Here is an 11,288-nt window from a genome sequence, read left to right as displayed (position 1 = left end):
AGATAATTATTCATCTAGTCCACATAAGGTCCATTTAGATATTCTTAAATAAATGTACAGTGTCCATTTGACTTCGTTTTGCATGAATGCTTAATAACCATCATAATTCATATGAACGTTTCAAAATAGTGTTTCCTAATATACAGCTCATACTGTAACCTATTTACATTAATTTTACATCACCCCAAGAATTCAACATACTCATAAGCTTAGCTGCATGAAATTTCTGTTGGCCTAACACTAGCACAACCTAATTAGCCTGCACCAAGCAGTTATCAAGCATTTCACACACAGTAATAATTTGAATAACAACACAAGATTCATAAAGCACATAACACAGGCTTCAGACATTAAAGTTTATCCCGACTGGTTTTAGTGAGAGTACCAGGGTCGTCTTTACGTTTCTAACTGCGTGTAACACTTTGCTAGCGAGTCAGCATGCTAACGTAGCATAGTGATCATTACTCACCGGGAAATTGATTGTCTACAACTCTAAACAGTTCTACAGCATCCTACTTGAAGTCGCAGCTCGTCAATCGCCTCTTCTACATCCGTGTTCAACTTATCTGTCAGTTTTCTGACTTCTGACTTACTTTTTTTTATCTACACACACCATGCATCAGTCGAGGGGAATGCGCAGAGAATGGTACCCAGGTAAGATGACCACTCCTATCGTTTTGCACGCTGAAAACAACCTAACGACTGCCGCTTCAATTAAAAGGTACAGTAACACATATACAAGTTGTAATTTGAATTAAGTTTAGGAGAAGCTACCTTTGGTGCTTTCTTCTCATGGAAAAATAATAATACATCTATAATTTTAAATTAGAGAGACACATTTAGAACACAAAGACATTATATACAGCTAAATTCTTAGAACAGATTAGAAATAACCTGGGCTTTAACTAACCACGGTTACACCCTCCCCCTCTTACTGCATGAAGCCCTGCATGCACCTAATTAGCCTGCACCAATACATAACAACACAAGATTCATAAAGCACATAAACACAGGCTTCAGACCAGGGGCATGTTTCACAAAACCAAGATAAGGGATTAAGCCGGGATTTATCAGTTATCCTGGATGATTTAAGCCTTGACTCGGTTTCACGAAAGTGGAGGCACATAAATCACCATGGAGATTTATTCTGTGCAGCTAGCCTGGGCTAACCAGGCTAACAGCCAGGATTTATTAATCCTGGAGCCTTTTCTGATCACCCAGCAGTGGTTTTACCCTATTGTTATCAGCCTGGATTAAAATACAACAGGTGCATAATGCTGTTCATTTAAGTACTGTTATTATTTAAAGTTTTAAATTATAATTATTCATGTGACAGTCATTGTTACTGTTATATTGCTGTATGAAGACTGCTGTTCATATTGTTGTTAGAAGTATGATTAATATATTATGACAGTTGTTGAGATAATTAGAAAAGCCTGATACAATTTCAAATGTGTTTTAAATGAAGTCTGTTACTAGGTCAATACATACAATGCTGTACATTTCTATAGTTGACCAATGCACCTCGAATTATTTTAGTTGATTATTATTTTTTTTTTAATTCTTTAACAATAAGGATCATGTTTGTTCCGCTTCCATGTGCATTGTATTTGGCATTCTTAGCACACAAATTGTGTTGTCCAGTAAACTGGGACTATAATTTGGGAGGATTGTACAATTTAAAGAACATATCCTAATTGTACAATCCTCCCAAATTATATTCTTAGTTTACTGGGCCAGTAACTATCTAGTGATGTAGGCTACTGTACATTCATGTAACAATAGGGGGAGGACACCTCAATGGTTTTTGACCTTATTTAGCTGGGGGGGGGGGGGAATAACTGATGAATATACTCTGTTCCATTCATGTTTACAGTGTGCTTGGAATGTATCATTTAATTTTAATCTCATTTAATTATCTTTATAGTTAGATTTTAGAGTCCAATTTCTTCAGTGTCTTTATTTTCTATGTCCATATATACAAGGGTGCAAGGAATATAATATGTAGAGAAGGAAACTCGTCCTCTATAAAAAAAAAAATAAAAAAACGCGAGAAAAAGCGTGGCAGATAATAGTGGACCGACTGAATGATAGTCTAAAAATATACATTTATGAACTACTGCTCTTAACTGAAACCATTCAATGAGTCCCTTGTCATTTGCAAAAACGAACAGTTGTACACTTTGCATTAAAAGCGAACAGTGGAAGTTAATATGACTTAGGAAATTTATATTTTAGCCCATGAGAGAGAGGGAGGAACAGAGTGAAAGAGATATTTACGCATCATACTCTAGCGTTGTAGAAAATTGATCTTCATGGTAAATTTCCTGAGTAACATTATCTTCTGCTTACTTTATTTTTATTATGACGGTTTCAGTTCAGAGCAGTGGTCAGTTAATGTATATATTTAGGCTATTTACGCATTCAGTCGGTCCGTGATCGTCTGCTACGCTTTCTCTCACTGTTTCATTACAGCGGCCGTGTTTCTTTTCTTTTTATAAAAATAATGTGTTTCACGTCATCATACTTCCACAAGAAGCTGCTGCTCACTCTGTATAAAGTATGAACAATGCGTATTCTCCATTTTGGCATCAGTAAATCTGTGATCGACCTCGCGGTCTTTTGAGGAAAGCCGTGGACGCGCATCTATCTGAATTACTTCAGCCTGGCTCAACCTAGTCGCTCCTCCTCAGCCTGGCTTGGCCTTCGTGAAACGCACCAAGCCAGGATGCACAGATTAGACTAGGTCAAGCCTCGCTTTATCAGTTATCCTGGATATATATATTCTGCTTTTGTGAAACAGGCCCCAGGGCTGGACTGGGACAAAAAATCGGCCCTGGCATTTTTGGCCCAGGCGGTCCACACCCTCCATGATTGGTCAGACACATTCCCTGCAGACAGTCCTCTTAAAATATGCGTGCATTCTCTGATATGAGTTGCCTAGTGTTCTGCATTCATGTGATAGTTTTGGATCCTTCAGGAGGGGTCTCAAGACTTATGTTGATCTTACACTTAAATAATTTATTAATTCTTAGAGTTATGATTTGTATATTTATGGTATTTGTTCATTTTTTATTATTGATATTTGATATGGTATTGCCATTATTGTTATTATTACTATTTTGCTTAATATTGGCTTAGCAACTTTAAAAACTGTTTTCTGTTCATTTTAACTATTGTAAGATTCATATTTTGTCGCTTTGGACAAAAGTGTCTGCTGAATACAATAACCATAACCATAACCCTTCCCAAAAGCTACAATAAAGCTGAGAGTAGTATATGCCCTGGAGAAGAGCACCAATACAAGAGAACCTAATTAAGCAATTCAAGGAACACTGATGCTTGTATCAACACTGATTTTATAGATCACACAGACTTTTCAGCTACCCAACAGGCCAACTGCTAGCATTTTCAATATAAGCTTAAACAGTTAGGTTACTTGACAGCCACTAACTTTAATGTTACAGCCAAACTGCTTGTTGTCGTTATGACATGAGGGGCACACACACACACACACACACACACACACACACACACACACACACACACACACACACACACACACACACAGCCTCCCTCCCTTCCTGAGAGTCCCTGTTAATTTGCCTACTCCTTACCACATCGTCATCTACTCTCTCTTCCATCTTTTCCTCACTCGCTCCCCTGGCCCTGTCATGGTCACCTCCTGATCGGCTTCTTCCCTGTCATGATGTTGTTTCTGCTTCTCTGTATAGCCAGCCACCAATCAACCAGCCTGATGTTGAAGCAGCTACTACAGCCCCAAACATGTCAGAAATGTTGGCACATTTTGAGGAATCCGCCTGTAGATTCTTATTCTTTTTCTCCCGTAATTTCTCGGCACCTCCCTTGCCCTTTGGTGGTCGTTCGTCCATTTTAACGTGGCTGCTAAACTTCCAGCATAACTATCACAGCTCGTGTCTCAGGGCCGGGAGGCGTGGCCATAGTGGGATTCGTAAATTTGCGGCCCGGAGTGGGGAAGGGGGTTCTTGGATTTGATTGGGTCAGGCCAGTGCCAATAAAAAAATTAACCAATGGGCCGCTAGGAGTTCTTTATGAAAAAATGTTTTTTAAAAAAAATTAAGTTTAGGAGAAGCTACCTTTGGTGCTTTCTTCTCAACGAAAAATAATACATCTATAATTTTAAATTAGAGAGACACATTTAGAACACAAATACATTATATACAGCTAAATTTTTAGAACAGATTAGAAATAATATATATAATAATATAAATAAATAAATAATAGTTTAACTAACCAAGGTTACAAAGAGCATAGACCATGAAGGCGTGGAAAATATGTGTACACGCATAATGGCAGTGTCCAGCAGATGGCAACCTAACAGCAAAATATGTACGCATTTCATCACCTTTTTATTTTTTTGTAATGTCAGATTTGATGGGTTAAAGGACCACAATGCAGTTGTTTTTTTCTTGATGAGCTTGTTGTTTTTGTCTTGCTCAGAAACAGTAGAAGAGAGCATACAGGAGATAGTGGAAGAGAGCATACAGGAGACATTGGAAGAGAGCACACAGAAGACATTGGAAGAGAGCATACTGGAGACATTGGAAGAGAGCATAAAGGAGACAGTGGAAGAGAGCATACAGGAGACATTGGAAGACAGCACACAGGAGACATTGGAATAGAGCACACAGGAGACAGTGGAAGAGAGCATACGGGAGAGTGGAAGAGTCAGTGGACAGGACAGGGAAGAGGAAAGCTTTAAGTGGAGCATCCACTTAAAGCTCTACTTTCAAAAATGAGTGGTCAACTAAATGCCTTTTATCACCAACAGCAGTGTTGGGAAAGTTCACTTACTGCATGAACTAGTTCAAAGTTCAGTTCACAAATTTTGAAATGAACTAGTTCAGTTCATAGTTTATACTTCAACATTTTGAACTAAGTTCACAGTTCCAAAAATGAAGTAGTTAAAAGTTATGTTTCCATATGTTGCTTCAGTTCAATGTGCCGTTTCAGGGTTGCTGTGGATGTGACTGAAGTGCGGATTTTCTTTTTGAAAGCCGGAGGACAAAGTTTGCACAGAAATGTAAGATTTTTCCCATCTTCGCTGACCTTGTCATAAAACTCGTTTAAATAATATCATACAACGCCTCCTTGCTGCTTCATCGCCTACATGCTATGCACATGCTGCTTTTTGTTTTGATGGCGCATGCGGCGGTGCGACAGATTGGGTGTTTTTTTCCGCTACATATTAAGACCTGTTTACGGTGTGTTTTAGCTGGGTTTTCGCCTGGAAGGCTCTATAGAAATCTGGCACCCTATTGAACTGAGAGAGCGTGCCTTTCACAGACACCAGAATGAACGAGTTCACAGTAACGTTCATCAGGCAGTAATACAGTATGTTCAGTTCACGTTCGCCCAAACTATGAACGAGTTCATGAACTATCGTTCAATGAACGCGTTCAGGCACAACACTGACCAAAGGCACTACCAGCTCCTATTATTGGTGCTCTGTTTGCAGACACGAGAATTCATGTGCCCTTCAAGGTGTGACTTGCCACATGCCTGTGACTGATATAACAGGCATGTTAAAAGCAAAGGGCATCAGGCCAAAGAACAGGCACTTAAAGGGATAATTCACCGATTTAGCGTTAAGCTTTGTATCAGTAGAAACACGGTAGTATTTTTGAATGACCGTGCTTCTCTCCCTCATGTCCCCCTGAGAGGAGAGATCTCTGTATTGTGGGTCTGGAAAAAAGCCTCTGATGACGCAAAAATCGTCGTTTTCCGTCATCGGAGGCATTTTTGCCCAGAGGCAATGGACTACAGCCAGTAGTAGTAGTTACTTCCGCATTTTTTCAACCAGCCCATAGGGGGTTGGACTGTCTGCATTCTCCGAAAATTTCCGAACCAAAACGACCGTCAGCCATCTTGAATTTCGCTACTCTCTTCTCAGCAGAACACTTTTAGATAGACAGATAGATTGATAGATTTATTCATCCCGAAGGAAATTTTAGAACAACAATTATGTGCATTCAAACTACCGCACACGTGTACCACCGGGATACATTGGTACAGATTGTAATACTCGACACAGCTTCGCTCGCCTGCTATGGAGACCATCGGTGTTGCTCGATGCCTCTGGCCGGTGCTATGTGCCTTCTGGTTTTTCCACCTACTGGTTTCCAAGCCTGTCCAGATGCCATGTAAACATATCAACCTACCCACATCAACAGATTCGCTACATATTCATAAGCATTTTACTGGCCTTTGCATGTCGCAACTCAAATAAAAACTACACTGAACTGAACTGAATATCTGAGCCCTGCATTACTATAACATTGTTCAGCGGGAAAAATGTGTTTTAAAAGTAATTAGGATGATCCTTGTCGCACTGGATTCAAACCTTCCTCAGCAAAAATAAAAACTGACAAGTCCACGTCACTGTCCACTACACTATCACACTAATCACATCAGTCTCTTGGACATGACTGTTTTTTCTTTTTACCCAGTAGGCCATGAATCACTGTTTATCCGAATCCTCCGAAACAACAGGTTACCTTGATTTAGGTTTAAAAACATAACTACATCATGCACTCCAACCTTCTGCTACACCTCTGCGCTATCCGTGTACAAGGATTTGTCATAAATTATAGCAGGCAGCACACAGATTCTGAAACAATGGGTCTAAAACATCTTGTTACCCTGGGCTGGAAACGTGATCTCGAGGCTCTCAAACAACTAGGCTACAATAACAAGTTCCTTGGATTTATGAAAAGAAGCAATATTTCTATTGACATGGCTCAAATGCCTACATTTACGTTTCCAATAGCCTACAACGTTATGCTTACGACGGAATAACTATGTGAAACCCTACAATACAAGAGTACATTAGCTTAAATAAGCAAAACTACAAAGAGACGTGTAAGTGCAGGTTCAAGAATTACACAACGCAGTTTGAATGCATGGTGTAATATTTATATAGGCTACACAAAAGGAGAGAATTCTCTCCTTTTGTGTAGCCTATATGGTATGGGATATAGTAATGTATACCTCTGAATTTGCAAAACAAAGGCTTGTAATACAGTGTTAATCTACTTGATTAACCAAGCATTTTAATGTCTTTAATCGAATCATTCCATCCAAACTGCTAAAGTTTGTTGAACAGATAAAGTTGTTCTGAAATAAAACTCCGACGCAGCAAAGTGTTACAGGGAGGCGGAGGAAAGAGGACCCAAACGCAGAGAGAGGCAGGCAGGCAGGCAGGCGATGGTTAAACACAGGTTTAATGAACAAAAAAATGAGGAGAGCAAACAACGAAGGAGGTCCTGAAGGCACAGGCAAAAAGGTCCAAAATACAAAAAAAACAAGAACAGGGAATCCAGGGAGCCGAGACAGACACAGGAACACACAAACTGACCGGGAGGAGATACAAACAGACGGCACCAGGACACAAAACAATCAGACAAAAGACAAAGGGAACACAGGGGTTAAATACAAGAGGTAATGAACAAATGAGGGACAGGTGACACGACAGGTGAAACACATCAGGGCGGGGCAGGACAATCAACAAAGGCAAAAAGTAAAACTAGACATGACAGGACAGAAAACAGCATCAAAATAAAACAGGAAACAGGAACACTAACAAAAACCTGAAATCACAACTAAACACAGAAACTTGACAACACAGAACACAGGAATAATACACAATAAAACAAATAAAGGCAACAGAAATGAACAAACAGGTAACAGAAATAACCTAAAACCATAACACAAAGTAGATATTGATATTCTTTAATGGGCTTATTCATCTTTAGTGATATGAGTTTCTCTCTGGGTTTAACCAAGTGCGCCACTTGTGGACAAAATATAACACCAACATGAGAAACCACATTCATAGCCTGTATACAAGCCACTTCCAAAAACGCATTCATAACGAATCAGTACAATTGCAAAAGGCGAAAAAGAAAGTTGATCTGTATATGCATTAATCGCCTTACAGTAGCCTCCCTTCGGCGTATGTTAGAACAATTCCCAACATATTAGTTGTGATTTCTCTATCAACATTTTTTAGGCTATAGCTTAATGTCCACAATCATGGTATGTAGCCTAATTGTGTTTAGTTGGTAGTCAGGAGGATAAATCAATCAATCAGTCAATCAATCAATCAATTTAATCACCAATCTGTCAGGAGAGCGACTATATAATGAGAAGGAGAATGGCAGGTGATGCTGATATCCTAGTAGACAATTGTAAGCATAGACACTCGGCTAGTTAAAGAGATTCTGGATTATAAACAGAAACAGACGTACCCATGTAACGCCACTAAATTGCAGCGTTATGTGATAAAGCGAAGGGCAGAGAGTTACCAACTCATAAGGCAAATCAGACAACAGCACTGTTCAATTGCGTTACTGAATTGTAAAACGTCAACATTTCAATATTTATACAATGTAATCCCTAGACGGGGAGTTATATTACCTGGCAAAAGTGGTTCTAACTCCACAGGAAGCCAACAAGTATTTGTTGAGTTTCAGCCAGTGCCATCGGGGCTCACTGTGGAGTGGATAAAACTATGCACGCTATCCTGCAACAATATTACTGGCCTGGGATGAAAGCAGACATCACAAAATGGGTGAGTGCATTATTATTAATAAATAAAATACTTAGGCTACATATTTCACCAGTGTTCTCAATTGTTTTTACTTTGTTAGATCGCACAGTGTGATGACTGTAAGTAAGTCAAATTCAGAGACATTTGATATCACTGTCGTCTTGTTCAGCACATCACTGGGGAAAAAAACATATCACATTCATTTTCATATCCACTGCCAGATCAACCTGGGGCCTCATTTATAAAACCTGTTACGCAAGAAAAAGTTGCGTGAAGCAGGGTGAAATTTGCCGTCGCAACATTCCTCGAAAAATTCGGGATTTATAAAGAATTTCCAACCTTTTGACCACACGTGTTATCGTGCGTAATGCTCCCAAGGTTTTGTGGACTGCATTTTAGTGACCTCCGATGGTAACACCAAATATTACATGGATAAAGTACTCATGCATAGCACACAGCCTGCATGTGAGCACACTCTAAATTTGTATTTAACTCTTCATTTAACAATCAACAATCAATTATATTAAAAAGGATGCAATAATAAGCCAAGTGTTGTCAAAGAGCACAAAGACACAGCATCACTGGGTTACCTTGCTTCCTGCTTTTTGTTAATATCACTGTCGTATGTAATTTAACGGTCTATGTAATATTTTATAAAGGTCAGAAGAAGATGTGACGAGCTACCTGACCCACCACTGTATGGTGGACCACCCAGGCCTGGAACCTGTCTGTCTGCACTGAATATTTACAGGGCTGATTATGGGCCTCTGAGACTCAGAGTAATGACAAAGTAAGTGCTCCAACAAATCGTTTATAATATATTTTTTTTATATACAGCTGTTTTAATTATATTATGCTACATTAATTAAACCAGATAACTCCTGTTTTACAACACCAATAAGTGTGAGGGCCACAGCAGTGAAACAATTGACAACAGAAGCTTACAAATGTTTAATAAAATTTTATAGAGACCCAACAATTCCCCCAAGAGCAAGCGTTTTGTGCGACAGTGGCGAGGAAAACTTCCTTTTAACAGGCAGAAACCTCGGACAGAACCAGGCTCTTGGTGGGCGGCCATCTGACACTGCCGGTTGGGGGGACAGAGAGAGAGAGAGAGAGAGAGAGAGAGAAGGGCTGCATAGAAACTACAATAATGAAATTAAAGGAGGACTCCGGGCAATTTTTACATTAATCTTGATCGCTATAAGTATGTGAGTACTGTCGATAGCAAAAAAAAACGAGCCGAATCGGTGCTAGCTAACTGGAGTTGCTGCAGCTAATGCCGAGAGCTCCCACTTAGCTAGAACGGCAGTTTTGGGGGCATATCATAAAGAGTGCCTTTGTGCCTCTTAACAGACACAAAATACAATTAAATGAACAGAGATGAAAAGAAACCACAATAACAAGTTAACATTATAACAACTAATGTAATAACAGAAATATTAATATTTATAGCAGTGGGTATATAGCAGTCTAATAGAATGTTAAGAACTGTAGCTATTATAGCCTGCTTCAGAACCACTCTGCGGCTGGATAAGGGTGTGAACGGCTCTCTCCTAAAACTTCCTGCAGAAAGTGGTGCAGCTTGGCAATGTGATCATCTGGGGGAAACAGATAACAGTTAAATCATGACAGTATTTTTAATTGAACCATTTTTATGCTAAATTAACTGTACCTCTGCTGTTGCTCCTCCTTGCACTAATGTCGTTGAGGTTGTCGGTCCAGCTGAGCTCAGACTGGCTCACCTCACTAAAAACAAAATGTTTACACAGAAAGATTTACTTGCATTTAAGGCCCATTGCTATTATTTTTATCCTGTAATTGGATCAATGTAAACATGTATTTATTGGGACCGGCTCTTCTGTTAATAAGGAGTCTGTACCTCTGCCGTTGCTCCTTCTTGCACTACCGTTGTTGAGGTTGTCGGTCCACCTGAGCTCTGACTGGCTCCCCTCACTGAAGACAGCAAAAGTTTAAACAAAATGTCAGTTAGACAGGTATTTGGCCTACAGAAGTTTTGTCAGCTGGTGCTGGGGGTTTCTTGGTCGAAGGGTCAGGGTTGTTATCCCTTCATGCGTCGTCCTTCGAATAAGGACAGAGTATGCAGACACTGGTTTTCGACCTGTGCTGGATTGAAGCGTGACACAAATCCTGCAATGGCCTCTTCCATGGATGGCACCGAGAACTCAGCACAAAGATCCTCTGGAATGGTGATCTTCTGCAGCTCTTCAGTAAAAGGTGCTGGGTCAGGGACAACACTCTCAAATGTGAGGGCGATGAGTTCATTTACATAGCCTGTGGAATGAATGAATTATTTTTTATTTATTCATTAACATGTAATGTTCAATAGCAATGGGTCTCTGTTTATTAGTCCTGCTCTACATGAAGTACCCTGAGAAAACTTCTGTTATGATTTTGACATTATAAATAAAATAAAATTGAATTAATGTTGCATGTTGTGATAATTTACTTACAGAATGTCGGCTCAATTTTCCTTCGTTTGAGGCTGTATCCCCCTTTCTTCGCTTTAGGGAAGGCCAGTTTAAAGGCAGGACCTCCCAGAGCACTTGTTGACTGTGGCCGGTTGGCATTCTCATTGAAGTGGAATGCTGAGAGATAGTCTGCAACAACAACAATGTTGTGTATTTTATTACTTAAATACATTGTACAAAGAAATAGAAGTCTACACACTGTG

At 39.6% G+C, this 11,288-nt stretch overlaps 1 protein-coding gene across 1 annotated transcript; it reads right to left on the bottom strand.

Annotated features, from left to right (window-relative positions):
* Nucleotides 1–9,479: 9,479 nt before the first annotated feature.
* Nucleotides 9,480–11,257, bottom strand: LOC118493083. The gene is made up of 4 exons (XM_035991608.1): nucleotides 11,068–11,257; nucleotides 10,703–10,888; nucleotides 10,476–10,549; nucleotides 9,480–9,677 (listed from the first exon to the last, which is right to left on the bottom strand). The coding sequence occupies exons 1-4, from the start codon at nucleotides 11,255–11,257 to the stop codon at nucleotides 9,480–9,482; spliced, it is 648 nt and encodes a 215-aa protein (XP_035847501.1).
* Between the last annotated feature and the right edge of the window lie 31 nt (nucleotides 11,258–11,288).

The sequence above is a fragment of the Sander lucioperca genome, chromosome 14 (assembly GCF_008315115.2).
Source record: "Sander lucioperca isolate FBNREF2018 chromosome 14, SLUC_FBN_1.2, whole genome shotgun sequence".
NCBI classification, from domain to species: domain Eukaryota; kingdom Metazoa; phylum Chordata; class Actinopteri; order Perciformes; family Percidae; genus Sander; species Sander lucioperca.
This window is presented reverse-complemented; position numbering and strand designations above follow the sequence as displayed.